This window comes from Protomyces lactucae-debilis, assembly GCF_002105105.1.
Source record: "Protomyces lactucae-debilis strain 12-1054 chromosome Unknown BCR37scaffold_11, whole genome shotgun sequence".
NCBI classification, from domain to species: Eukaryota; Fungi; Ascomycota; class Taphrinomycetes; order Taphrinales; family Protomycetaceae; genus Protomyces; species Protomyces lactucae-debilis.
In genome coordinates, this window is record NW_024468003.1 from 246,202 (window position 1) to 273,806 (window position 27,605).

General features: G+C 50.9%; 10 protein-coding genes across 10 annotated transcripts; 4 read left to right on the forward strand and 6 right to left on the reverse strand.

The window, feature by feature from the left end:
- Positions 1-83: 83 nt before the first annotated feature.
- On the forward strand, positions 84-1,970 carry BCR37DRAFT_399027 (G protein-coupled glucose receptor regulating Gpa2-domain-containing protein; the record flags this gene model as incomplete). The annotated part of the gene is made up of 1 exon (XM_040871767.1): positions 84-1,970. The coding sequence occupies one exon, from the start codon at positions 84-86 to the stop codon at positions 1,968-1,970; it is 1,887 nt and encodes a 628-aa protein (XP_040724813.1).
- A 97-nt stretch (positions 1,971-2,067) lies between these two features.
- Positions 2,068-3,177, reverse strand: BCR37DRAFT_347971 (glutathione S-transferase; the record flags this gene model as incomplete). The annotated part of the gene is made up of 2 exons (XM_040867806.1): positions 2,068-3,096; positions 3,139-3,177. 2 exons carry the CDS (start codon positions 3,175-3,177, stop codon positions 2,068-2,070), a joined length of 1,068 nt encoding a protein of 355 aa, XP_040724814.1.
- Positions 3,178-3,227: 50 nt separating this feature from the next.
- On the reverse strand, positions 3,228-16,320 carry BCR37DRAFT_44115 (dynein heavy chain, cytosolic). The gene is made up of 4 exons (XM_040872302.1): positions 15,899-16,320; positions 15,589-15,858; positions 7,485-15,550; positions 3,228-7,442 (listed from the first exon to the last, which is right to left on the reverse strand). The coding sequence occupies exons 1-4, from the start codon at positions 16,137-16,139 to the stop codon at positions 3,309-3,311; spliced, it is 12,711 nt and encodes a 4,236-aa protein (XP_040724815.1). The 5' UTR covers positions 16,140-16,320; the 3' UTR covers positions 3,228-3,308.
- A 102-nt stretch (positions 16,321-16,422) lies between these two features.
- On the forward strand, positions 16,423-19,162 carry BCR37DRAFT_380342 (transcription factor S-II, central domain-containing protein). The gene has a single exon (XM_040869467.1). The coding sequence runs from the start codon at positions 16,675-16,677 to the stop codon at positions 19,006-19,008; it is 2,334 nt and encodes a 777-aa protein (XP_040724816.1). The 5' UTR covers positions 16,423-16,674; the 3' UTR covers positions 19,009-19,162.
- On the reverse strand, positions 19,003-20,166 carry BCR37DRAFT_380345 (Inosine/uridine-preferring nucleoside hydrolase domain-containing protein). The gene has a single exon (XM_040869468.1). The coding sequence runs from the start codon at positions 20,148-20,150 to the stop codon at positions 19,059-19,061; it is 1,092 nt and encodes a 363-aa protein (XP_040724817.1). The 5' UTR covers positions 20,151-20,166; the 3' UTR covers positions 19,003-19,058.
- Positions 20,167-20,228: 62 nt separating this feature from the next.
- Positions 20,229-21,782, forward strand: BCR37DRAFT_44205 (adenylosuccinate lyase). The gene has a single exon (XM_040872303.1). The coding sequence runs from the start codon at positions 20,312-20,314 to the stop codon at positions 21,764-21,766; it is 1,455 nt and encodes a 484-aa protein (XP_040724818.1). The 5' UTR covers positions 20,229-20,311; the 3' UTR covers positions 21,767-21,782.
- Positions 21,783-21,797: 15 nt separating this feature from the next.
- BCR37DRAFT_393306 (ClpP/crotonase) lies at positions 21,798-22,592 on the reverse strand (the record flags this gene model as incomplete). Its single annotated transcript, XM_040871286.1, has 1 exon — positions 21,798-22,592. One exon carries the CDS (start codon positions 22,590-22,592, stop codon positions 21,798-21,800), a length of 795 nt encoding a protein of 264 aa, XP_040724819.1.
- Positions 22,593-22,877: 285 nt separating this feature from the next.
- Positions 22,878-24,110, reverse strand: BCR37DRAFT_402857 (uncharacterized protein; the record flags this gene model as incomplete). Its single annotated transcript, XM_040871943.1, has 1 exon — positions 22,878-24,110. The coding sequence occupies one exon, from the start codon at positions 24,108-24,110 to the stop codon at positions 22,878-22,880; it is 1,233 nt and encodes a 410-aa protein (XP_040724820.1).
- A 288-nt stretch (positions 24,111-24,398) lies between these two features.
- On the forward strand, positions 24,399-25,439 carry BCR37DRAFT_380349 (elongation factor TS-domain-containing protein). The gene has a single exon (XM_040869469.1). The coding sequence runs from the start codon at positions 24,471-24,473 to the stop codon at positions 25,320-25,322; it is 852 nt and encodes a 283-aa protein (XP_040724821.1). The 5' UTR covers positions 24,399-24,470; the 3' UTR covers positions 25,323-25,439.
- On the reverse strand, positions 25,384-26,799 carry BCR37DRAFT_347994 (Sup35 complexed with Gmppnp; the record flags this gene model as incomplete). Its single annotated transcript, XM_040867810.1, has 1 exon — positions 25,384-26,799. A coding segment is annotated over one exon (1,416 nt), but the record flags the coding sequence as incomplete, so codon positions are not given.
- Between the last annotated feature and the right edge of the window lie 806 nt (positions 26,800-27,605).

Here is a 27,605-nt window from a genome sequence, read left to right on the forward strand (position 1 = left end):
TATACTATATATACTATCTACTATCTATCTGTATACTATCTGTATTGTATCGACTGTCCATGCTATAGCCAACCACACAACCCATGGCACCCTTGCGCATCCAATTCACCAACCATGAAAAGGACATCATACGCTGCCTCGCCATAGGATCCGCATCCCTCTCCGTCCTCGCAGGCCTCCTCATGACCTACTGGTTCATACAGCTCCGCAACAAGACCTTCCGCCACCAGCTCGTCATGCTCCTCATCATCTCAGACCTCCTCAAAGCAATCGTCGAACTCATCTATCCCGCCATCGTCTTGCACGCAGGCGAAACCTCACAGGCAGTCTGCACAGCGTTCGGCTTTCTCAATGCAACCTTCATCGAATCAACAGACTTTGCCATCTTGGTCATTGCCATCCACACGGCACTCTGCATCTTTGCGCCCGGTCGAGGCAAGTTGAGTTCAGGCGAAGGCCTCTATCGCTGGCGTCACTCGCTCTTTGTGCTATGGGGAGTTTGGGGCCTACTCATGGCATCCCTTGCCTTTTTGAACCCAGATGGCGCGTACAAGTCCAGTACATCCTGGTGTTACCTCCCCATTCGTCCATTTTACTGGCGCATCGCCCTCAGTTGGGCCCCGAGATATGTCATCTTGCTCTTCCTCCTCTGTCTCTACATCTCCATCTACATCTACGTCAAGCGCAAGTTCAAATCCTTCTCAGACCTCTTCAATGAAGAAGAAGGCGGTCTCTCAAGCCAAGAACTCTCACAAGTCTCATCGGATTATTATGAGCAAGCGCCTTCACAAATGCAAGGGAAACCCGTCGTTGCTGAACTCAAAACACATCAATTCCTGGAGCAAGACGCAGAATGCTCACCCACCTCCTCCATCACGCCTTCTTCAGCAACGGCCTTTGAGCATCGTCGTGATAGTCTACCCTTCCCACCTTCGACATTACCGAAAATGTCAGAGAACGGATCAGAGATGCCTGTGGACTTGCCACCACGCAGGCAATCCGTCATTTCCATCTCCCTCCCACCACAACTCGAATCACGCAGACCCTCCGTCCTGAGTTTGCATGGTGATAAACCACGTAAATTTAGAAGTGGTGTACAAGGCCTCGGTCATCCCATCACACCAAGTGGTGCAACATTGGAAAAAATACCCACTGCGACAGGTGATAGTTTCTCACAAAGCCGTTATGGATCCGGTCGTAGTGCATCTCTTGGCACACACCACACAACCGGTGAAGTATCTGTTCAAGAAGCCGCTCAAGTGCCTATGAACAGACAACGTGCCGTTGTTGTGAAACAACTCAAACATCTCTTCATCTACCCAGTCGTCTACTTCCTCATGTGGCTCATTCCATTTTGTTACCACATGACGCAGTATTCTGATAAATACGTGCAAGGACCCGTCATGGCACTTGCGAGTATTTCGGCATTTGTTATACCGCTGCATGGTTTCATTGACGTGTGTGTGTATGCACGGACGGAAAAACCATGGAGATCGCTACGCTTCATGTCACGAGAACGTTGGCGCACTCAACGTGCTGTACAGCGACAATGTATGCAGCAACAGCAAAACGCTGTAGATCAAGAAGAGGCATGGGGGAAGCAACAGCCTGCGAGATGGTGGCAGATGCGTGCTTGGCGACCGTCAAGGATTCCTTCGGTGGATGATGAGAAGCGCATGAGTGTACCGTCATCAGCGGAAACACAAGGGACAACACCCACGACTGCAGAGAGTACAATTCATCCTGCAGAGCCATCCTCTGGCTCTCATCACGCTGCTCCTGGTGCTGCGAAAAAGACGAAAAAGGCAGACTGGTGGGATCTCGAGGAAGAACAAATATCACTTGAACTGCAACATGCGCGGTATCAAGCTGGCTTGGAGGGATTAGGAAGCGATCATGAGCATGCGGGACTGGGTACGACCTTACCAGGCATTACCGTCAGACGGCGGGACCCGTTGAATCATCTGTAACGAAGCGTGTGCATAAGGACATTTTTAGTGTTTATTTCTTGAATATACCTTGTTCAGTTTATGGTATGTAGATATCTGACTTGGATAATCTGAAGTATCAAGCGCTTGGCTCTTGGTGCTTCAAGACGTGTCGCTTGTCGTTGCCCTCGCCCGCAGGATTCAAGTTGTTCAACGTAACATTACCAATCTTGAGAATCACCTCACCATCATCCTCAGGCTCAACGTGTGGCAAAGGTCCCAACACATACAAGCTGTAGGGAGAAATCTGCTTGTGCGACAGATTATAGTGCTTCTTGATGTGCTCAAATTCTGTGGTTGTCTTGAATGCAGGATTATTCCAGTACAGATTCTTGAGCCACTTGTTGATGTGAGGGTAGTTGTGACGGATGTTACCCAAGTTGCACTTGAAGTGCTGTACGTATACTGGGTCGAAACGGACAATGGTGACGTAGAGACGAATGTCTGCTTCTGTTAATTGGTCGCCGAGCAAGTAAGCGCCCTTGGACTCTGCAAGCAGCGTCTCGACACGGTTGAGGGCATCAAAGAGGGCGATCAAGTTGCTCTCATAGGCATCTTGTGTGGTGGCAAAACCAGTCTTGTAAACACCATTGTTGATACCATCGTAGACCCAAGCGTTGATCTCATCGATATCCTTGAGGAGTGCTTCAGGCAACAAGTTCAACTTCTTCTGCTCTCCATCGAGCAACTCATCAAATGCAGAGTTGAAGAGTCTCATAATCTCAGAAGACTCATTGTTGACGATCGTCTCTTGCTTTTTGTCCCAAAGAACAGGCACTGTGAATCTCTGGTCATACTCCTTATCGGCCTTGAAGTACAAGTCTCGCAAATGACTCAACCCATACAAGTGATCCTTCGTTGCACCATTCACGGTCTCGCCTTCCTCAACGAATCGCCAACCCTTCTCCAACATCTCATAGTGCACGACACTAACGGGAATGATCTCCTCTAATCCCTTGAGTGCACGAACAATCAGTGTTCGATGAGCCCATGGGCATGCATAAGAGACGTACAGGTGGTAACGGTCCTTCTCCACGGGGAATCGACTGCCTTGCTCGTTCGAAACGGCATTCCTAAACTTGGATTGCTGGCGACGAAATTGACCATCCTGCATAGTCAGCATTAGTCCCGGAACAATAAAGAATCTTACCTTGGAGGCCCAGTTGGTGATTGCTTCTTTCGACGACATCTTGCTGATATGGGCAGTAACCGGAGACACTCGTCGCAGCATGAGCTCTTAACTGAGCCTGGAGATGGTGACGTCAAAATCTCGGCATTCAGATGGACACAACTTCTCTACTCAGGAACGAGCTCAATCGTCTACACCAGCCCATCCATCACCTGCGACACCTGCTTGAGCACAAGAACACCCGCTTCTGCTAGCATATAGCACTCTGCATCGCTTTGTAGACCAAGCCACGTTGGCGGTTCCTTCTCTGGCAAGCGAATACTGATCCACCTCAGGAATTCATCGAGCTGACTAGTCTCTGGCAACTGCACGGAATCGCCCTCCACCAGCGAAAAGTCAAGGTCAAACGCCCGCGCTGAGAAAAAGTGCTGCACCATCTTGGTGAGCTGCTCTTGATCAGTCAACTCATCAATCCTTCCGCCATATACAGACTCTGATAGAATGCGCTGCAGCGCCAGCCATGGAATCTTGTCAGGCGCGATATTACCACGCCCAGCAGCAACACGCTGCAACCAAGCATCGATCACATGCACACCAGCCTCAAAGTCCGCATCATTGAACTCATAGCCCTTCGACCATCCCAAACTCCCAAATTTGAGACGTTCCTGAATGATGCCATGTAACCAAGCCAGCAATACGTACAAGCGTACACGTTCTGTCGGAGGCTGCATTGCTCGATTGTTCCTGGCAACACTCTTCAACGATGCAAGCATACTGGCTCGAAGTCCCGGAGGTGGTTCAGACATGACGACACGCGCATTGCGAATAAGACTCGTTGGTACATGCGGACTCGCCTCTGTTGTCAAAAACAATCGAAAGCGCTTATGAGCCGTCAAGGCATGCACGCGCTTTTCCAACTGCGAAAGCCATTCTGCAGCAAGATGAACATTTTTGAGCAACACCCAGGAGCCTGATGCAGAAGCACTCGTGAGGGCACGTTCCGCAAGCGTGATACTTTCCGGTGAACCCATTGCAATGGAAGCGCAAGGCACGCTTTCTTGCTGAATCAGCTGCTCGACCTTGAATGAAGCATCATAGCCAGCCACTGAAGTAAGCATAATGGGCGTTGTGGCGCTTACCTGCTGGACTGTCGTGTTGAGGCTAATTGTAATAGAGCCAGAATCTTCACCAAGGCTAGACAAAGCCATTTTGTTTGCAGCGACCAACCAAAGGTCAGGTCTGAGGCGTTTGATGAGGACTAGCAGTGGAAGCTCCTCACCCTCTTGAGCGTAGGTCGACATTCTGCCATCTGCATCGGAAGATGTCAACAAATCACCAATCTGCTCGCGTTCCATGATTTCTTGAGCCAGTCGTGAGAGGTGTTTTGACGACACTGACTGCTGTAGCACACGGGTTGCTTCTTCTGCTGTTCTTAGGAGCTTGCCAGTGCCTTCATCGATCGATAACAAATCACTGACTGCGAGACTATCATGCTCTCGAGAAACCAAAGCGAAAGTCAATGCCAAGCACAGGTGGTCCTTATGCAACAGCGACTGGCGGACGCGCTGATAGGCAAGCTTGTAGAGTGCCTTCTGAATTTCCTTGGTCCGTTCAGCAGGTGGCTGACCAGTCGGCCCCAGTTCTGCCAAGACAGTTCGGAGCATGTCCTCGAAATACTGCAGCGAAAACTGATAGAAGTGATTCAATGCAGCAAACTGCTCCAGCACAGCAAAGATGAGACAGCAAGTCTCAGCAGCTGGAGCATACTCATTGGCCACAGTAGCCAGCTCTTCCATAACTCCATCCGCTTCGGCAATCTTTTGGGCAATGTCCCCTGCTTCACGCTTGAGCCTCTCCAATGTGTCAATGATAACCTCATCATCCAGGATGTTTCCCCTTGATTCGTTTAGTGCACGAAGAAGATCTTGCTCGAGGCGACGCAGTAAAGCCTGGTATTCGCCTTGTGATTTGACCATCTCCAATCGTCGTGCTTCAACATCTGGCTTCTCACGGAGCAAAATCTTGTCGAGTGATTGACTCTTTAGTGAAGCCTTTGTAATGGTAAAGTTCACCAAGGTCACCTTGCTACTGATGTCTGGTGCAAAGGAAGCGCTTGGATCGCGCGTAGACAGGTATAGCTTGAAGGATGGCGAAATGTCAACATCTTGCTTGCCAAGCTCGACCAAAGTTCGACCACCCGTTCGCTGATACTCCTTGTTCAGTAGCTTATTGATGATTGGATCCATCTTCTCTGCATCTCGGATCAAGATTGCACTGCCAAAGCGTATACAAGTCTCGAGCTGTTTGATGAACGAGTCATCCATAAAACTAGTGACAACCAATTTTCTCGACTTGTGAGAATTGACCAGATATGCCAAGGCTTGGCTCGACGGATCAATGATCAGCGGGTAGCGTTGCGCGCGCTTGATGATGAGAGCATTTTCAACACAGAGTGAATCTGGCGGGAGCCCATCCGCTTCCCAAGCGAGTCGCTCTTCAGGTGTCACCAGCATATCAGATACGCACTTGTCTTGCTGGTAGGCAATACCGTGCTGCTCCAAGATAGTCTGCCATCCATTCATCAGCTCCTGTCTTCTCGTGTGATCGTAGAAACCAGCATAGGCAAGCATAGCGGCAGAGAGCATCGCATTGCCGAGGAGCGTCTGCAGATTTTGCTGGAATTTTGCGCTGCTGGCCGACCATCGTGCTTGCTCAGAAGCTAGACTGTCGAGCAAGGTGACACTGCGCTGCACCTTATGTTCGACCTGCGCCATCTGCGTCTTGATGGCTTGTACTTCGCTGATGAGAGCAGCATACTCTTCCTTGTACTGTGCGATACTTTCTTCAAGCTCTCGGATCATCTGCATCATCATAGCCACCTTTTTGCGAGTCAAGATGGCATCCTTCTCCAATGTCGCAACTTCGTCCCTCAAAGGGCCGACTTGGTCCAAGATTTCCGAGTAGCTCACTTGCGCTGTCACCCACTGAACCAGCGGACCACAGGCTTTGCTCGCTCTGTTGACATTCTCGTATTGAAACGCGGCCTGGTCCATGTAATCGAGGCGCATCGTGCGGCGCAATTGAGGGGTCATCTGTGTCTCATTGTCATAACGCACAATGCTCGAGATGAAATCGTCGCGGCGAATGACGCCTTGAACGGCTTTCCAAGTGTCCACATGATGGCCAAGCAAGGTACAGACCGCCTCCATGGCTAACTTGACAGCTTCAGGGGGATTGTTCATAGACCGTACCTCAGTCAATTGCTGCTTCTTGATGTTGCTGACAGATTTCTGGGCCTCGATGACTGCAGGCTCTGCAAGGGCGAGGTCACCCAGAACCACTTGTCGCCTCTCATTAATTTCTTTGTCCTGTATCGCAAGTGACTCTTGGATCTCCAATGAAGCAATCTTCTTCTGCTCAGCTTCTTGCTGATCTGCCACCATACGCTGAAGCTTTTCATTGGCAAGTGCATTCTTCTCCGTCAACTCGCTCTGCTTGGACGCCAGGGAGCGTTTGAGCTGCGCTACTTGAGTGACTGTGCTCTGAAGCTTTTGAAGACCGAGGTTAAGATGGCGCTGTGAATCCTCTAATGCCTGTCGTTCTTCATCATGGAGTGCAATGAGCTGATGGACCAAATCAAGGAAGTGTCGTGGCGTAATGGATGCCTTGGCAGATGCATCGGCATTCACTTCAGTGACGTGAAGATGGAAAGCCCCTAACGCATTGACAACGGCATGTCGGCGCGAGTCTTGCGGCAGCGCAATATTGGAAATAGCCTGTGCAGTCGAAGGAAGTGTGTAGTTCGGTTGGTCGAGGTCTAGACTACCTGACAAATTGTAAGCCACCTGAAACAGTGTTGCAGGAGACCATCCTCCGAACCAATTCAAGACGCAACGGTTGAAAAGCGCAGGAGAGGTTGCTGCGGCTGCAGATAGATTGTCTGGAGGGTTCATTGTAAACACAACATGCAAGTTGCGAGAGACTTGCTGGGTAAACCAATTGTAAAGTTCTTCTTGCGAATCTAGCAACAGTCCTTCGCGCTGAGATGCTTGTTTGCAAGAGGTCATCAGCGTGGCGTATTCGTCGTTTTCGAAAAGACCAGGCACGTTGGCATTGGCTAGCAAGGTGTTCATGCGCTCCAAGAAGCCAGACTCGAGCATATTGGACTCGTTGAGGATGAAACAAATCTTCTCGCCTCCTGTGCCACACCGTCGAAGCACATGCCGAAGATCATCATCGAAGTCCTCTGCTGTATACTTGCCATGAACCTTGATTTGGAACGTCTTCATGCCGTTCATCCATGCGACGAATCGCGCGAGCGTAGTCTGCAGATTAGCTTGAGCTCGACAATACTTCGATTAGCGTACCTTGCCTGATCCGCTGAGACCGATGAGGATGAGATGGCCTTGAGGTTGCCGGAAAACGCGATCGATGCGAAGGACATGATCGATAGCGTCGTCGTACAGTACTAGGGATGTATCGACTTCTTCTTCACAAAAAGTCTTGAGTCTGGCTTTTATATAGAATCGCATCTCGTCGGCGCCGACCGGTCGATAGTCTTTTGACAGCCAATTTGAGTACAGCATAGGTTGCTCAAGAGCATTTGTTTCATCGATGTTGGGGAAATGTTGCTGAGCAACCTGCATTACCATCCGCGTGGTCCAATCTCGATCTTGCTGATTGACCAGACGATCTGAAAATAGTCGCAGTGCCTCGTGAGCCCAGATGCGCACCAAACCAGATAATTCCATCTGCTCGGCTGACTTCAGAGTCTCAGCGATGCCACGGATCCAGCGAGAAAGCTCTCTGGGACTGTAGATATAGTGCGCTTGCTTCTGTGCAGTGAACTGAGTCCTTGAGTTGTCAAAAACATCAATCATAGCGGCAGTCAGCGCATCAGCATACCCTTTGAGTGCAGGAACGAATTTCAGAACCGCTCGGACAAAGGTGCCATAAATCTGTGTCAGAGATTCGCTTTCTGGATAGTCGACCATCAACACAGGAGCGTGTCGGAGGAATCGCTGACTGAAAGGGGTGCGACCAACGTCCGTCGGAGGATTGCAAGCACCCACAAACTGAATGCGCTCCAGCGACACCCAAGCTTGGTCTTGCTGTCGCCAGAATCCATTCTGCTCAACAAGCTGGCGCAGAAAACCAATGATGCGTTGCGAGCCGTATGTGTCTTGTGCAGGAAGGTTGATTTCGTCGCAAAACATGACGAGCCATTGACCTTCATTTCTCGGCTGCATAACGACACCCTTCGTAGACTTAGTGTATTTGCAATACTGTTCAAGTGTCCGCTGAAGAAGATCTGGGGCCGATGCGCTTGAGAAATTGAGGCCTATCTGCTCGCAGTGGGGTAGCTTATTAAGCGCTTTGGTCAGGGACATGGTCTTTCCTGAGCCTGGTGGACCACACAGGATGACGGGCTGGCGTTGAGAGAGCCAACTGTAGAGCCTGTCTTCATTGCGTACCGTGTCGGTGGTCGGGATGACCAGGTCAGGCTGCGCAACAGCTGTCGGCTCAACCTCAGTTTGCCTGACTTCTTGCGACCAAGGAGCCCACGTTCCATCTGGCATGGTGACTTTGAGATCAACCATGTTGCACGAGTTTGGAAGCAAGACATGGGGAAAGAGACTGATAAGCTTTTGTGCAAGCAACTGCCTACTCTGTAATGCGCAGTCGCCACCGAAACTCCAGAGGAAGGCGAGAATGCACTGCTTCTCAGTATATGCAGACCCTTGCTCGGCAGTAAGGGGAAAGTCGGCGTGTGCCACATCCCAATTTGCGAGATCGTCGATTACGGAGTGCAGGAGACCAAACAAATTCTGTAGAGCTCGCGCTTGGGTGAACTCCATGATGTGTGGTACCTCCAGTGCGTACTCCAAGAATGACTCGACACGAGGCAGCATTGCAGGATCGCTCAACTGATCGGCAACGATCTGTCGTGCACGTTGCTTAGCACTGCGTTCCTCATCTAGAAGCGTTTCGTGCGATCTTTGCAACGACATTGTGAAACCTTGCCATTGCATACTAACCGTGACGTGATTGGAGTCGAAATACACCATGCCACATCTGGAAACGGTTGCTGGAGTCGCATGCTTGAGTGTATCGACTTCGAACACGATGCGAACATTATTTGGCAAGGACAAGCGTTCGCCCGTCGGCAAGGTCAAGATCTTGTTGTCATCCAGCATACTATTCATGTTCTCCACCCAAATAGGGTCAATGTCTCCGTCAAAGACAATCCAGTAACGGCGTGAATCCTCTCCACGCAAATTGTCAACAATCTTGCGAAGAATGCTCGTGAAGAGTCCGTCTGACCATTCCCGGGTGGTGATATCAAGCCGGCCGTAGAGCTCTTCTTTTGACATGACCTTGGCATCAATCTTGTAAATGATGGTCTCAATGCCGTCAGTTTTTTCCAGTGCATGCTTCAACACTTCCAACGACTTCGTTTTGCTAGTCGCCGCAGGACCAACTAACATAAATCCGTGGTGAATGGTTTGGATCTGATGTATCTGTACAATTTTGTCTTCCCATGCGCTAGTCGTCACCAGATGCAATGTTTTTGCGCTCTCGTCGATCGCCTGGCGTAGCGCGGTAAAGTCTTCACTTATGACTTGCGTGCCAGGGAAGACTTCCTCAGAAATTGTGTTTAGCAATTGGGCATCAGAACCGACCATCTTTGGATTGATTGTCGCTTTCAAGCTCTGCAGAACAAGTTCTGCCTCCCAATTGGCGTCTATACTTACTGTTGCGGCATCAGAGTTGAGCACCTTTTGACGTTTGATTTGACCACAAGTAGTAAGGACACTCTTGAGAGCACGCAACCCAAAATCGTAATGGGGTTGCTCAGACATTCGCTCAGCGCAAGCAACAAAGAAGGGTACGATCCTACCAGCCAAGTCCACAGCACTTGAAAAGCCTTGAGCGAAGAAGGTGACTTGGGCGATCAACTTGCGGTCTGGATGCGTCATGGCGACACTTCTGAAGAGCTTTTTGAGATTGTCTGGCAGATTTGAACGACCGGCATAGCCAGGATTCATGGTGATAAATATGCCTGTGGATGGGTTCAAGCTGACACTGCGTCCCAGTAATGAAACAATGGGCGCCGTAGTGCTTGTGCTCTCATGCAGGCCGGTCTGGATAGTTTGAATCTGTTGGGACACAGCAGACAAAATGCGTTCTTCAAGTCGATTGAATTCGTCAAAGCAACCCCACGCACCGACCTGGCACAATCCGAGGAAGATGCGGCCCATCGCTTGATAATCGAATGTGTCATCGCAGCAGAAGACGAGCACAAATCTACCAAGCTGAACGCCTAGCGACTTGACAGACTCTGTCTTTCCTGTACCGGCAGGGCCAAAGGGAGAGCCTCCAAGACCTTGCTCTAAGGCTTGCGTCAGGGTCAAGAAACAGCGATCTGTCAACGGGGTCTGAACCAATCTGTCGGGCAAACCGATGTATTCGAAACCATAGTCAAACTCCGCATTTGCCATATTGACTGTGACTTTCTTGTCATGTTCACCATGCGTATAAAATCGCATATTGCCAAGCCATCTGAAGTCTTGACTATCGCAAACAGCTGCACTGATCAACGCAGCGATGCAATCGCGTTGATGAACAAGAGTGGTGATCAAAGCCTCAGCTTTTGCTCGATGGATAGAAGGAAGGTCTGTCAGCACAGTATTCGCCAAAGCATCAAGTAGCGCACCCCGCTCTGTCCATAGCTTGGCCAAAGAGCCTTCGCTGGCTAGAGCCGTCTCAACAGATGTAGTCCATTCGCACTGGAAAGCTAGCACAAGGACCTGACAAGGAGTGTCCTTTAACAGAACCTCCAATGTGTCAAGTTTGAAGGAGCGTGCGAGATCTGTGCACGTTGGCAGAGCAACCCGCAGTGATTGGGCCAAAGCTGCTTTCATCGCATTTTCTAGGCTGAGAAGCCATTCATTGATCTTACTTTCCGTAGAGACTGGCTCGATGAGCTCAACGTGTTCTCCTTCTTTCGAGAAAAAGCCGACGATATTCTGGTTCGTATCATCCAGTAAGAGCGAGTTGATGCCTGCAAACATCTTTTTCAGATGCTTCTGCACACGAATCAAGTCTTTGGAGTTACCAAGTATTTCCAAAAGATCTTCATCGCCAACAAAGTAGAATCTGGGAAACTGTGCTCTCTCGCGTTCCAGATATTCTCCAAGAGCCTTTTGAATTTTCTGTAGCAGATCCGCAAGTCGCTCCATGGATGTCAGGGCACCTGGAATATTCAGAACTTCAAGCGCAAGCGGTGATTTTGACACCTTTTTCATGATGGCCATGAACTCACTGTTGATGTTTTGAAAACGAGAAGATTCTGTTGGAAGCAGTCTTTGAATGTCGGCATTGTTTGCAAAAATACCTTCGAGATAGACCCACTGACGTTGCACGTCCACCCAGACGTCAAATAAGACGTGAAGACGATTGAGCTTATCTTCCCAAAGCCTGGCCTCCTCTTCAAAGTGCTTGTAGTAAGCACTCTGCGCCATGGCCTGAAGGGAAGTCAGGTGCTCACTGCACTTCGCCAAAAGCTCGTCCCAGCCCTTGATAAGTCGACACTTGTTTTGATAGTTGATGAGCTCCAATACCTGAGAGGTCCATGCTTCTTTGACTTTGAGCAAGAACTCTTCAAGCGCCAGTTCGCCCTGAGCATCAATTAGAACTGAGCGTATGATCTTGTCGTTCGCTGAAAGTCTCAGGGACCACACATCGCCAAGAGTCAGAGTGGGGTTATGAAGGTGGTCTGTCGGCCTGAGTTCTTTGTACAGCCGAGTCCAATGCCGATCACGAACAGCGTCAGCCTTCATCTCAACGAGCAGAGGAAAAGTCTTGAGGTGCTGCTTAAGAACGCTCTGGACATGCTCGTAAGCGGCATACTGTCGCATTTTGCTTGGCATGTCCTTCATGAGCGCCACCAGGGCCTCAAGGGCAGAGCGCACCTTGCGTGGCACCACGGCAGCCCAGAGAGTCTCACGAAGTTCATTGATGCCGACCCAGATAGACGATGTAGCCGCCCAGACGGACTGCAAGTCCTCGACTTCGCCAAGTGCAGCAGCCAACTCAGTGTGCTTCTTCGTTGGAAGATTCAAGGCTTCTTTTGCCTTTTCAATGTCGTCAAGCTCTTTTGACAACTGCTTCAGCTTGAGCTTATGCGCTTGAAGAAGCTTCAGAGTGTCTTCGGGGTGGGAGTCGCCCCCGACAGGCTTCTGATCGATCCAATCAGCAATGCTCGCGGCTAGTCTGGTCTGAAGTAGGCCATCTTCAACTTTGAGCTTAGTACGTAAAGAATCAGCGTGCTCTTCTCCCTGCAGGCTGCGTCGTTCATGTATGTCTTGAAGCGCCACCCATTCAGACTCGACCTGGCTGTGCTGCAGCCAATTGCTCGGGAACTGGTATCTTTGTCTCTTTAGGATTTTTTCACCAGAGTTAAGATGGTCCATTTGAATTTGCCACGCCGGTAATTGACGCTTGCATCGCTGCACGGCAATGACGAATTCGACGGCGGCTGCGGTGCTTGATGTGTCCATAGTTTGCTTCTCTAGCTCTTCTCGCATTTGAGCCAGACCTTCATAGTTGTATTGCATCTGAATCGCAACTTGGTTGGCGAACTCTGCATTAATGAGCTTTTGCCACGCATCAAACTTTGCGTTGACGCGAGCTTGCACTTGACCATATTGCACAGTGACGCCACTTATTTCGGTGGCAGTGGACGATGTATCGAAGGTTGTGCGAGACTTGCGCAATTCATTGAGGAGTTGCAACCATTTTGCAAGGTCGTCACCTAACATTTCATAAACCGCCTGTGGTTGCAGGTCCCACAGGGACTGGAAGCCAAGCCAGTTGTCGACATATTCCTGGAGCTTTGCGAGCATCTCTGCCAACGTCTCGCGCGCAGCGGGCAAGGCTGGCGACACAATTTGAAACATAAGAGAATCAAAGCACGACTGGGCGTCTGCAGAAGTGTTGCCAGTCGCACCAGCAGCAGCAGCACGGATTCGCTTTTGCTTGCATACCGTGAGTGCCATATTTTGGAAATCTTCTTGCCAAAATGTCTGTATACGAGCAAGGGGTGGCGTCACGCAGATAGACTGATCATTGAGGTGAATATCAAGCAAGAGTTTGTCGCTGCGAGCAAAGCGACCACTTCGGGCAGAGTCGAGCCATGCCTCTATCGCCCTGTGCAAACGTTCCCCGAGCACTTCTTCAAGTGAAGCGTTCAAATCCTCTACCCAGTAGACAATGTTGGAGAAACCGCCGCGGTTGAGCTGATCCACCAACATTTGGAGACCGCTCAAGTGCCTTCGAAACGACGAACTGCCGTACTCGCAACTTTTGAGTGCATTGCGGTGCATTCTTATATCATCACCGAGCCCGACCAGCAGTTCAGTGTTAGCCTGCAGGGATGATGCACTGCTGGCCAAGTCCTTGACAAACTGAATATGGCGAGATTCTCGCAGGTGCGTCTCAAGCCCGACACCGTCGACACTCACGAGGCCGACGAAATTTTCCCATTGAAGAGGAAAGCCTTGCTCAAGAAGATGCTGTGTTCTTACTTGATCTTGGGCCAGCAACATTTCTAGATCAGGCACGGCGTCAATCTTGTCTGCGGTCTGCGAGATGGTCTTGATGGTTTCAACAAGCGAAACTGCGTAGGGGTACAGTCGCTGCGCATCTTTGGCAGCGGATATGATTGAGTGCGATACTTGAAAACCTAGCCATAGCAAGTTCCGGACCTCCTTGAAAAGCGTGATGATGTGGGAATCGAAGTTCACCGTCAGCTCGGGCTTGTTTCCAGCTGCACGATTCCGTGAGATGCGAACAAGGGCGCCGCGTAGCTTGATCTCCTTTGCTTGGACGTCCTTGAGCCAAGCATCGAAGATTGATCGCGTATCGAGTTGCTTTCGTAGATGAGCACTTTCAGCTTGAAGTTTCTCTCCATCAGCATACATGTGCCAGCCTTCCCCGAGCACCGTCTCAACTTTTGACATGTACATGTCCAACTGATGATTCAGCTGGCGCGTCCATGTGATAGTGCCACAGACCAACGGCAAATCTCGTAGCTGGTCCATGCGCTGCAAGTCTGAACCAATATATCTCTTGTTGAACCTCTCGTGAAGTTGCGCGATATCTCCCTTGACTTGCTCGAGGAGTTGTTTCTGGTATTCCTGGACAGCACCTCGGATCTTAGGACGGACAAGCAGCGCGCTGAACTTTGTAAAGACACGAAACATCTCATTGGCATTTCGAGCACCACCTAATCGCTCTCGTAGCTGGCTGATGATAGCATTCTCAACACGAGCGATGCGTTCATTGTAGCGCGCCTCGGCGGCAATCCAGAGCTCTGTACCAGACGGTGTGACATCCAGAACATCCACATCCTTCAATTGCTGGAAAGCTTCGCTGACTTCAGCTGTAGCATCTGCATGTCCAAACTTGCCTACAGCCGGATCAAGTTGGCCCCTGACTTTGCTTTGTGACGTGATACGCATCATTGTGGCCTGCAACTGTTCATGAGATAAGCGGAAAGCCTTGAGATATGCCAGTCGCTCTTGAATCTTGGCATGTCGAGAAGCAGTCTTGACAGCGGTGAATTTCTCCCCTCGCTTGCGCAACATGTCTCTTGCTGTATCTTGAAACTCCTTGAGGCGATCGTCCCAGGTGGCAAACACTTCCTCTACTTCTTCCATGACGAGCTGGAATGCTGGCAAGTCCAAAGTCATAAGTTGGCTGCTCTTGAGCAAGTTGTGTAGCTGTTGAGTCAAATCGCCGCTGATTGCCTCGACGAGGGGTAGTGCACGACTGATGGGATAAGCCACAGTGCGAAGTTTCTTGCTCAGATGGTTGAGGATATGAGCAACAGCTTCAGAAGTGCGCACAAGACTGGTTGCCGAAAGGAGCTCGTCCAAGGGAAAGTCTCGCATGAGCTGCGTATATTGCCAAACTTGGTCTCTTGCGTCGCGAATGCCCGTGTCTGCCGCGACGTTGAGCGCTGCTCCGAAGCGACGGCCCGCTTGAAGTACCTCAGTTGTCAAGACCACAGCTGGAGATTCAAGCTGACGTTGAATGTCTGCGAGAACTTCGTCTAGACTCAGCCAGAAACTTATTTCTTGACTTGCAGTCCCATGACTAGGATCTCGCTCTTTACTCGTGACTTGGTGAATTTGGCGCTTCCATGTGCTGACTGTCGCTTGAACAGCATTGAGAAAATGAGCATCTTGCAGCGCATCTTGATCAAGGTCAGCAACTGAAGGTCTAGCTTGTCGTGCCGTTGCATCATTGACGAGTTTTTGTATAGTCGGATGCGGGACCAGAACAATCCGAGGGATTTCTGTGTTTTGTTGTAGATGCAGCAGACTAAGTTCGAGCTCAGCAATCTTTTTGCGTGTATTTGGTATACCTGATGTCAGCATAATACTTCGTTCGAGTAGTTCCTACCTGTCTTGGCGGTCTGGCTTGCTGGTTGCTGAGCTTGTGCAAATGTGTCAAAGTAGGGGGCAATGGCGAGCTTGATCAGGCTATGCAGTGCTTCGTATGCACCAGATGACTGCTCTGCACTGTGACCTGGCAAGTTGATGATCTGCACTTGCCTTTCAAGAGGTATTTGCGCGTCCAGCTGCGACACCAGCTTGATGAGCGCTAGGGAGGCGATTGTATTCGGAGTCGGTTGGTAGACGTGATCAATCGCATAATGCGCTTTAGGCCTTTCTACGCAGTCAGCTCAAAGGCGTCAATAAATGGACCATACCATCACCTGGTTCTTCGTCCTTCCTGACGAAGAGCACAAGACATGCAGCATCATTCACGAAGCGTTCCAGGCGCGATTGCGCGACACTGGTGCGTAGGAATGCAGTGTCTGTGCTTGTAGCACCCATGGCAGCTGTAAGCAGAAGGGTGACATGGTCTGCGAGGGCTTGCGGAGAGAGTGTCAGAGCATTTCCTGCATCGTTGCCTTCCATTGACGGTAGAGCAGCAGGGAGAACCTCCATGGTCAATTGAGTATTAGGAATTCAAGCTAAGCGTGATCTTGCAGCTGCAGCATTCAATCTAGCAAGTCTGTCATCTATGAGACAGCACTTTGTCTAGGGCGTGGTTGTGTCTACGCGGTCGCTCTCCGTGTTTCAATGCGCGCTCACCAACAAAGCAACAAAGACGCGCCAGAGCAGAGCCAGTGAGCCATTCAGCCTCAGCCAGCAAGAGTCATTCGAGAAAGTCACGTGACACACCGCAATGTTTCCTGCAGAGTCGGAGAAAACACTTTTGCAACTACAACCACACATCCTGAAGCTGGTCGAAACCTGCCTCTGCTCTCTGTTGCTCTCCCTGAACAGGCAACAAAGCTAGCGCGCAGACTGCCAAAGAAGATATCTTCACACGCGCAGTTGTAGGTAGTTTAGCGGTCGAATTCGGTACATTCGTGCAAGAATACCCTTTTGCCACTCGCGTACTTTGATCGTATCCGATCTTCTTTTCCTACATATCCGCCCCGATTTCATTGATAGTCACTATCTGATCGTCGCGCACATGGGTAAGAACTCCGTGAAGCCGCGCGCTCTACCAAAAAGTAGAGCTGCGCCAAGCTTCGACGTCATGGACGACAATTTGTTGACATTTGCAGCATCAGAGGCAGCATCGAAGGACGAGCCACGTCGCTCGTCAAGGGCCACTAAGGGCCAGAACAGTGACCGATGGCAGGAAATTTTGGACGCATCGCGCGACAACCTCATCAATCCAGAGTCCGTCAACGGCGATGGCGCGACCGACCAAGGCGACAAAATGACAAACATTAACGAAGATGATGAGAATGCCGGTGAGGATGCTATTCGCTGTGTATGTGGTCAGAATGATGAGGTTGAAGACGATGACCGCACATTTGTCCAGTGCGAGACTTGTACTGTGTGGCAACATGCCCCTTGCGTTGGGCTCAACACTAAAAGGATGCCTGATCAATACTTTTGCGAGCAATGTAGACCCGACTTGCATGGAAAGCTGCTGAAGCGCATGCAGGCTTCTGTTAAGCCCAAGGCGCGTGTCATGCCAGATTCCAAGACAAACGAGCGTAAACGCAAACGCAGCATCAAGGCACAAGCCAACGACGACAATTTTTCAGATGATGGTGTAACAGATGACGGTGCATCAGACAACGAGATTGCTCGCAAGCAGCGATCTGTTAGCCTGTCAAGTGTCTCAGATGCAAAGTCTGACTACCAGGAGAACGTCAAGGTGAAGGCTAGGCGGCTCTCTACAACAAAGAAGGAGCCCGTCAAGAAGGCCAAGACTAGTAAGAGCAAGGTGCAACCGGTGTATCACTCTGGGCCATTTACGAGCTTGGATGAGATTGAAGACGATACTCGGAAAACCATTGCCAAGCTATTGATCAGAGATGTGGCCAAGGCGCTTGAGATGGCCACCTCACAGGAGGGCTATAAGCTCAAGGCGAAGACGAAAGCCAACGATGAAGCTGATAGGATCGGCTTTGCTGCTGAATTTGCCTTGCACGAAGCCTTGTTTGAACAATCCGATGCAGGTGCCAAGTACAAGAACCAATACCGCCAGATTGCCTTCAACCTGAAGGATCCTAAGAACCCATCTTTGCGTCGTCGTGTGCTCGATGGTAGCGTGTCCGTAGCTCAGCTTGCAACCATGTCGAGCGAAGACATGGCCAACCCAGAGCTCAAGGCAATGGCCGAGCAAGTCCGCGAAGAAGGTCTCAAGCAGTCTGTCCTTGTGCAAGAGACCGGTCCACGAATTAGACGCACGCACAAGGGCGAGGAACTTGTGGAAGGGCCAGAGGTCAACGACTCCATCACCGAGTCCTCGTCGTTCCCTGTTGGCCGCAGGCATGATTCTGACCAAGACTCATCTTCTCCTGCTGCGTCCCCTTCGCCGAGCAGAGACGGCTCTAGCTCACCAGAAGCAACAAAGAATTCTCAGTCACCCTCTCTGCCTGGCTCGTCCTTCAAGCACGACCGCAGGCCGTCACACAACACGCCCATCATGCCAGATGTCCTCGACGACGATGCAGAGTTGCATGTGCTCAACGAAATAGCGCATCCGTCCAAACTCCCTGCTGACCCAGTTTGGCATGGCCAGATGGTCATGCAGCGAATTAGTAATTGCAATGCTCAAGCAACCCTCGTTGGAGCGCCAGACGAAGTGGCCAATCTCGTTTGGTCGGAGATTCTCACCTCAGTTGTGACGATAGATGGCCGCTTGGACAAAAAGTCGGCAACGCAATACCTCGTTCATCAGCGCTACTCACAAAGCAAAATTGTAGTAGCTGTTAAAATCGAAGCGCAGCCCGGTGGCAACAACCAAGCAGGCATCGACGCGCTATATCAATACTTCACAACGAAGAACCGTTACGGCGTCATCAAGTCTGGACAAAGCAGAATCAGGGACGGTTACATTGTTCCTCTAGCCGCGAATGAAGCCTTGCCAGAATTTCTCGATGTCATGGACAACAAGACATTGCCATCACATGTGACTGAACCGTTGCTGCTTGCTGTCCTTGTGGTTGAGAAACATCCTGCTGCCAACAGGAAACCATCTGTGACGGCGCCGGTTCCTGCTGCCATCCCAGTGGCAGCGCCTGCAGCCCCGTCGAGCGATCCTGCCATCCCACGTGCACCCTGGCAGCAGCCCCAGTCCATGCCCGCTCCGCAGCAACCTGTCGCGCCGACGAATGACCCGTCGCAACAGCCACATCAAGTCTATCTTGCACAGGAACAACAACGTCAGCTGGCAGCATTCTTGCAAGCCAATCCCGAATTGGCGAGCAACCAGCAAATCATGTCATCACCGCCATTGCTCGCTGCGTTGCTCGAGAATTGGCTGCGTAGCAATGGCATGCGGTAAATGCGTCTCTGCTTTACGAAATGATGCCATGCACCAAGCAATCTGTATAACTATGTAGCAACCTCTTGATCCTTATTAACTATGCTCTCTCTGTTTGCCGATATCATCGCTTCCGTAATCATTGTCCAAAACTTGTCTACTCCGCCTGGAGCGACACCCTCACAAACAAATGCGTTGGGCGGATTGCCGGTCTGTCCCCAGACATCCACAATTGTCCTGCCCTTGGTTGGACCTTCCCTTGTATCTACTTCCACGTGGAGATACCGCCCAGTGAACAACTCAGGATTGAGTGCAAATGCAACTGTTGCTGGGTCATGCACGGGACCATGCTCAAAATTGAATACCTCCTTGTATGTCTTGTTAAAGAATGTCCCAAGCTCTTCCCACATGCGAGCAAATGATGAATGATTGCATCCGTCTCTCATCCGTTGCAAGACTTGATCTGTCAATAGCAGCTGGTGTGTGACTTCCAGGGGTATGATGACGCGCTTGCCGTCCCAGCACGGCGCGTCGAGTACCTGTTGCAGCGCATGCGGGTCAGCCCATACATTGAACTCTGCCTGTGATGTCCAATTCCCTGTTTTTAATGCACCGCCCATGATGATGAGTTTTTCAAAGCGCTGCTCTAGCAAATATGGGCTCTGCTTCGTTATGAGTGCAATGTTGGTGACTGGTCCAGTAGCGCACAGCGTCATCTTAGCATCAGGAATGGTCGTCAAGGCACTGAGGCTGGATAGCATGCCTTCTATTGATGTGCTTTGTACAAGAGCCTTGTCTGGAGCAGGGAGTAGATTTGTGCCATCGAGACCCGACTTGCCATGAATCTCCTGAGCGACATGGCACTCGCCGTGTAGTGGCTTGGCGGCTCCTTGATACAAGGGAACGTGATCAGCACCAATAGAGCGCAGAACTGAAGAAGCATTCTGTGTCGTCCGCTCGAGACTGGCATTGCCATGAGTTGTAGAGCAAGCTACAAGACGGGAGGCATTGTGTGCGAGAAGGAGAGCGAAAGCATCATCGTGTCCAGGGTCACAATCCACCCAGAACTGCGGGACTTTCCTGGACTGTGTAGTATGAATCATGCTGTAGCCAGCAAATCTATGCTTGTCCCGCTCGAGCGTAAGTAGCGTACACCATGTCATCCCCAGTGGTCGTCCAGGTGCAACTACATCTATTCACGTTCAGATGACACGTAAATCTCACGGTCGCGGGCGCAACCGGAACACCACATTTTTTGATTTCTACACGTCCTATATTTCTGGCAGCTAGGTCCAAGGAGCATCAGGTCTCTCTACAGTACAGCATGGTCGCCGCAGAGTATGCCCGCTACTCAAGCCCTCTCACTTCTCGCTATGCATCGAAAGAAATGAGCGAGCTCTTCTCTCCTGCCCGTCGATTTGGCACATGGCGCCAGCTCTGGCTCAATCTTGCCATTGCAGAGCAGCGTATGGGTCTCACGCAAATCACAGACGAGGCTATTGAGCAAATGAAGCAGCATCTCGATTTGACGGACGAAGAATTCGACATTGCTGCAATTGAGGAGAAGAAGCGCCGTCACGATGTCATGGCTCATGTCCATACATTCGGTCTCGCATGCCCAGCTGCGGCCCCTATCATTCATCTCGGTGCTACAAGTTGCTTCTGTACAGACAACGCGGATCTTATCTTCCTTCGAGAAGGCTGTGACTTGCTCCTTGGCAAGCTTGTTAATGTGATTGACCGCATGTCGCAGTTCGCCTTGCACCACAAGGACTTGCCGACACTGGGCTTCACCCATTACCAGCCCGCACAGCTGACGACAGTTGGCAAGCGCGTGACACTTTGGATCCAGGAGTTGCTCTGGGATCTTCGCAACATTTCTCGCGCAAGGAACGATATTGGCTTCCGTGGCGTCAAGGGCACTACCGGAACACAAGCTTCCTTCTTGACCTTGTTCGATGGTGACCACGACAAGGTCGAACAGCTCGATGAGCTCGTCACGGAGCTCTGCGGCTTTGAGATCAACTATCCAGTCACGGGCCAGACTTATTCTCGCAAGATTGACATTGATGTCCTTGGCCCGCTCGCCTCTTTCGGCGCAACTGCACACAAGATCTGCACCGACATTAGATTGTTGGCCAACCTCAAGGAAATGGAAGAACCTTTCGAGAAGGACCAGATTGGTTCCTCGGCCATGGCTTATAAGCGCAACCCCATGCGTTCAGAGCGTGTCTGCTCACTGTCGCGGCATCTCATGACGCTCATCAACGATGCGACCATGACGGCATCCGTGCAATGGTTTGAGCGAACGCTCGATGACTCTGCCATTCGCCGTGTCTCTATCCCTGAAGCATTCTTGACAGCAGACATTGTACTAAGTACATTGATGAATATCTGCGACGGACTTGTCGTCTACCCACAGGTCATCGCCAAGCACGTCAAGGCAGAGCTTCCTTTCATGGCCACCGAAAACATCATCATGGCCATGGTCCGCAAAGGCGGTGACCGTCAAGTCTGTCACGAGGAGATTCGTGTGCTTTCCCACGAAGCTGCGTCCGTGGTCAAGAACGAGGGTGGCGACAATGACTTGATTGAGCGGGTCCGCAAAAACAAGTACTTTGCTCCCATTCACGCTGAGCTCGACACTTTACTGGATCCCTCAACGTTTGTTGGCCGCGCACCGCAACAGACTGAGAAGTTTTGCAAAGTGACCGTCGCCAAGGCACTGGAACCATTCGCAAAGTATCTTTCTGATGTCAAGGTCGAGCTTGCTGTTTGATCTCTTCACTATCTAATCATAGACAACCATTTCAGATCTTAGACTTCTTGTTGCCACTCAATCGTGCAAGCGTTGCGCCCAAGGCCTTGACCACAGGCTCTGAAGCCAAGAATGGCCATTTGTCAGCAGCCTCTTGATTGATCCTGTCTTCATCTGCCCATTCGTCCGTTATGTACCGACGAGCTTGCATCTTGGAGATGACTCGACCAGCATCCGGCACTTCCTTCATAACCACGTCTACCCGCTTCTGCACAGTTTGCTCAAGCGCAGACGCATCCACCACCTCATCAGCAAAACCAACCTTTATCAAACCAGCAGCATCGAGCATCATACCCAATGAACACAATCGCTCTGCTTCCTTGACGCCGACAACATGAGCCATCATGCGTTGCCAGTAAGCTGGCACACTGATGCCAATTCTGGCTTCATTCAATCCACTTGTTGCATCTGAGGAGATGTACCGCTCATCGCAGCACAAGGCCAATGCACACCCACCAGCTGGACAAGCACCACGCACCGCTGCCACCGTGAATAAGCGCGACCTCGCCAAATTCGACAAGAATTGATTTTGTGCAAGCCAAAAGACTGCATACTTCTTCTCGTTTGTGTTGGGTGCATAGAGTTCCGTAATGTCGTTACCCGCAGTGAAGACATTCTTCTTGAGGCCTGAACGGTAGATGAGAGCAGAAATTGTGGGGTCCGCTTCGGCTTCCTTGAGGGTGGAGTATAAGGCCTGCCAAACGGCCAGCGTCATGATGTTGACTTTGTTATCATTGATTGTCACTGTAGCGACCTTGCCGAGCTTTGTGAGGGTCACTGCAGACATATTGAAGGTCGAGACGAGTCACTTGCGGGAAGTAGCTGAAGGAGTCGTTTGCTGATATTATAAACGGCGAGATGGAACATGGGGTAACACGGGGCAGTCGCAACTGAAAAGTCAGGACAACGAGCCAGAGGAGATAGAGAAGCTCGTATATATAAAGCCCTGCTCCTTGAGTGATTAGAAACATGCTATGGCGACATCGCTGGCCCAGTGCTATCTACCCAGATTGCCAAACGGAACTTTGTCCGTACACTATTGTACATCCATTGATACGTGGCCCATCGCTCGTTACTTGAATCCACCAGTAGACTTATGCATGGAGGTCTTCAGGCCAACGTAGTCCTGATGTACAAATGCTCTTTCGATAGACTCAAGGTGCTCTATCGCATACTGAAGCGCCTCACCCAGATCATGCGAGTCGCGAAGCGATGTTTGCTCATCAAGCAAGATATCGAGTTCTACCACCACCTTGTCGCCTGCGTGGTAGGCTGCGACAGAGGTAACACCTTGAATGAGATCAGAAAAGCGCATTGCCATGTAGATGACGGCCTCGATATCAGAAACATCAGCGATACGACCCGTCAAGTTCATGATGTGTTCGCTACTCGTCCGTGTCCATGAAATAAGAATATAGATGGAGATGAGAACAGCTCCGAGGGGATCGAGCCACCAGACATTGAGATAGAAGCCGACCAATGGAAAGACGATAGAGAAGAAATTGAAGACGACATCACTGGCCGCGTCTTGCGCCAAAGCTTGTACGCTTGCGCTTTTGCTTGACCGGCACCAGAACCAGCAGAGTGATTTGATGAGCACGACAGAGGCCATGATGAGGATGACTGCCAGTGACAATGGCTTGAGTGGTGCCCGAATCTCTGGTCTCGCCATAAGCTGCTGGACGCCTTGAATGGCAATCTGGAAGAAGGAGACAATCATGAGCACCGAGAAGACGAGCACGCCAAGAGGTTCGAGACGTGACCGGCCGACAGGATACTTGAAATTGTCGCGCCGCTGAGCCAGCTGATTCGACGTCCATACGATGACTGTGGAAAGAAAGTCGAGAACAGAGTCCAGCAGCGAAGCAATGATGGAGAGCGACTCTGTACTGAGTGTCACGACGACTTTGCCAATCAACAAGATGACATTGGCCGCAAAATTGACGTTGATGGCGCGTGATATCGCTCGTTGCTCAGCTTCCTCGTCGTCAAATTCTGAGCCCGCTTCCACATCGACGCCTGCCGACATGCCACGGTCTGTCGCGCCATAACTCCGAATGACATTGCCAGGTAGTGAAGAATCCAGTATCCGATCGACCCATTTGAAGTTTTGAATCTTTTCATTTTGCTCCTCATAGAACCGCCGTAGATGCTTGTTTTTTATCTTTCCAATCTCCGACTCGGAGCGAATATAAGAGTCCCAGTCTATCCGCTCCTTCGTGTTCGCCAGTAATTGTATCGCGCGATTTTCTGGATTGAGAGGCGCGCGTAGATTTGAAGATGGTACTTCATGACGCGCATCCATCAGCTGTACCACGGAACGATTGCGACGTAATGGCAGCAGACCGGCGAGTATGGGCAGTGACTCATCTTGGTCCCAATTCGGCATTCAGGCCTGTGATGCGCTGATGTGTGTTTTTGAGCGGTATTCTCGGGGTATCTAGATAGACTCAAGGAGCGACGACTGGCCGCGAATCGCAAGTACAGTTTCGTGTGTGTGAGACGCTGTGCGCCCGTAGTATTGTTTGCTAGCAGGTGATGGGTGTAGATGGAATTGTTGGACAGTTCCAAGCTCGAGAAATTCATCTGCGCAGCTGTGCAAGACCGAGACGACTCTGACAATAGTCCTTTGCCAGGCTAGACTGCTGCAGAAGTTCCTTCAACCATGCTACTCCGTCGAAGCTTCCATGTCTCTAGCTTCACTAGAGAAAAGCTCTCCAATATCAAGCTCATCAAGCTGCTACGTGAAGAAATACAAGCTCCTCTCAACATTGTCAAAACAGCCGTTGCAGAAGCTCAACCTGCAGGCGACTACGATGCTGCCTTGCAGCTCTTGAAGCAAGCCATGACGCGTCGTGGTGAGAAATTGGTTGCAAAGTCGGTAGGTCGACAGGCAACAGAGGGGTGGGTTATTGCTGCTCGCTCACAGTGTGGTAAGGCTGCTTCATTGAGCATCCTCAACTGCGAGACAGACTTCGTTGCCAAGTCGGATGGTGTGGTGGCACTGGCGCAGTCTGTTGGACGGGCACTTGCAGACAAGGCTGCTCAAGGTGAGACGAGTGGCGATGATCTTGCTCCGGTCGAGCAAAGTACTATCGACGGATTGACTGTGGATGGGCAGCCGTTATCTCAGAAGCTGACAGAGAGCATTTCAGTCTTTGGCGAGTCCATCAGAATCAATCGAGCAATGACTGCACTACTAGGTGCACGGAAGGGACAAGTCCTTGGCATACATTGTCATGGTGCACCTGCTACAAACAATCCTACAAAGGACGTCTATCTTGGCCGCATGGGCGCTCTCGTCCGCCTGACTCAATCAGCTGGCATGGATGCTGCAGTATCACAACTGCAGGCCGATGAAATCGCTCGCGAGATTGTTGCTCAGAATCCCGATGGTCTTGAGGAGTTTTGGTCACTCGACAAGGTTGGGGATAAAGAGGCGCGAACGGTCCGGCAATGGGCTGGCGACGATGTCACGATTGAGGCATGGGCACGATGGGAGCGTGATCAATCATGAAACAAAATTTGAGTCTCTGGCATCAGCATATTTGATAGACAACCCGTACATCTCCCCATTCCTAGTTGAGCAACTTGGTCACTTTGCCGATAGCAATAGTAACACCAGAATCACGTAAAGTGAAACGACCAAGCTGTGGGAAATCCTTGAACCTTTCCAAGCAGACTGGCTGTGTCGTCTCGAGCCGCGCAATGATCCTCATGCCTTGCTTGGCAAACGCTGGGGCTGCCTTACTCTTGCGGTTCGTCTTGTCGAGCTTGTGGAGAAGCGCAGCAAAGGACACTTCTTCAATGGCTGTGTGGACGTGCATCACACAAGAAAATCCAGCCGACAGCAGTGACTGCAACTCCAAGATGGCAATTTGAGCCTCAAACGCAGTGACGGTGTGCACAGGCGTCCTGAGCGCCGTCAAGACGAATCCGTTGAATACTTCTTCCTCCTCGACACCCTTGACACGAAGCCGGACCTGTTCACCGCACAACGCACCATCCACTTCCTCTTCAGCTTCGTTGTACACTGTAACCACTTCGAGGGGAACACTGCCAGGCATCATCATCACTTTGTTGCCCTTTTTAACGTGACCCGACTCGAGCTTGCCTTCCAAGATGGTGCCGAGATCCTTCCACTTAGTTGATACGGGCATCATGAGTGGCGCATTGACCTTGCGCTCAAATGCTTGCATGTTGTCGAGGTACTCAATCAAAGATGGGCCGGAATACCAAGTGCAGTCCTTTTGACTGACACGTTCTTTGAGACCAGCACCTGTGTACGCACAGACAGGCATAAAGAAAACATCCGTCTTGGGATTGTACCCAGCTTCTCTGCGCAAGAAGAGTGTCAACTTCGAGACACACTCGTCATATCGCTCCTTGGACCAAGCAACACTTGGGTCGTCCATCTTGTTGATCACGACAATCAGCTTTGTGACACCTTGCGTCTTGGCAAGAATCGCATGCTCTCGTGTCTGCCCTCCCTTTTCGAAACCAGCCTCAAACTCATTGATTCTAGCAGAAATGACCAGCACGCCCACATCAGCTTGTGACGCGCCACCAATCATATTGGGAACAAATGACTTATGGCCCGGTGCATCGAGAATAGAGTAAGACCGCTTCTCAGTCTCAAAATGAGCACGACCAACTTCGACTGTGATACCCTTGACTCGCTCTTCCTTTGTAGAGTCAAGCGCCCAGGTGAATGCCCAAGATTCTCGACCCATTTCTGCTGCATCGCGTTTATTCTTGTCGAGCGTACGTTGATCCACTTGACCCGTCAAAATCAGCAATTGTCCACCCAAGGTCGATTTTCCGGCATCAACATGACCAATAAACACGACCGATACATGCTCCTTGCCATACACTTCCGCCAAGAGTTCACTGTCGAGTTGCTCTTCCTGTAGGCGTGCTTCAGCAATTTGTTGCTTTACTGCTGCCTCTTGTCTCTTTTCTGCAGCTTTTACAATCTTGGAAGCAGCTGCTGCCTCTGCGCTCACGTGTGCCGGCTCAGCTGCTGCAGTGGACTCAGATTTGGCTTCTGGTGCTGGTGTGCTGGACTTTGGCGTTGATGCACTGACAATTGGCGCGGCCGCAGCAGCAGGAGCAGTAGTTTGGGGCACAGTGGGTGTCGTTGCGCCACTTCCGCCGATAGATACAGTCTTGGGAGTGCTGCTGCCGATAGAGACAGTCTTGGGCGCACTGCTGCCAATAGAAACAGTCTTTGGTGTGCCGCTCAATGAAGCCGTCTTGGCAGGCCCTGAGCCAGACAAGGACAAAGTCTTGGGTGCGCCGCCAGAGCCTAGAGAAAGCACTTTTGCAGGGCCTTTTGCAGCCGGTAACCCGATCGTGGCCTTCTTCTTGGCAAAAGGGTCGTATGTTTGTGTTTCTGGTTCCGCTGGCGCTTGGTAGCCAGCGTTATTGTTGTAGGCGTTGAACCCGCCTTGCTGATAGCTGTTGTTGTAGTCTTGCTGTCCGTACTGCTGGTTGTAGCCTCCTCCGTAGTGTTGGCCGTATCCCTGACTACCGTATGCATTGCCATACTGCTGGCTGGCACCACCATAATCGCCTTGCTGTCCGGTAACTGCTGCGTTCGGGTTGAATGCAGGGACAAAGCCACCCTGCGAAGGCTGGAAATGCTGTGCGCTTGGCTGAAAGGACCGCCCAGAGACGTTAAGTCGTTGTGCTTGGTTATTGAGATCCTGCTCCTCCCATGAGTCTGCGGCTGGTTGTTGTTGTTGCGGCCGGCCATTGTAGCCTTTCTGCTGATCACTCATGGCTGTCTCTAGGAGCT

Coding starts and splice junctions, on each gene's coding strand:
- BCR37DRAFT_380345 (XM_040869468.1), bottom strand. CDS start 20,150: ATGACATGGTGTACGCTACTTACGCTCGAGCGGGACAAGCATAGATTT.
- BCR37DRAFT_380342 (XM_040869467.1), top strand. CDS start 16,675: ATGGGTAAGAACTCCGTGAAGCCGCGCGCTCTACCAAAAAGTAGAGCT.
- BCR37DRAFT_44115 (XM_040872302.1), bottom strand. CDS start 16,139: ATGGAGGTTCTCCCTGCTGCTCTACCGTCAATGGAAGGCAACGATGCA. Junction 15,859..15,898: donor GGACGAAGAACCAGGTGATG/GTATGGTCCATT, acceptor CTGACTGCGTAG/AAAGGCCTAAAGCGCATTAT. Junction 7,443..7,484: donor GTCTCAGCGGATCAGGCAAG/GTACGCTAATCG, acceptor GCTAATCTGCAG/ACTACGCTCGCGCGATTCGT.
- BCR37DRAFT_44205 (XM_040872303.1), top strand. CDS start 20,312: ATGGTCGCCGCAGAGTATGCCCGCTACTCAAGCCCTCTCACTTCTCGC.
- BCR37DRAFT_380349 (XM_040869469.1), top strand. CDS start 24,471: ATGCTACTCCGTCGAAGCTTCCATGTCTCTAGCTTCACTAGAGAAAAG.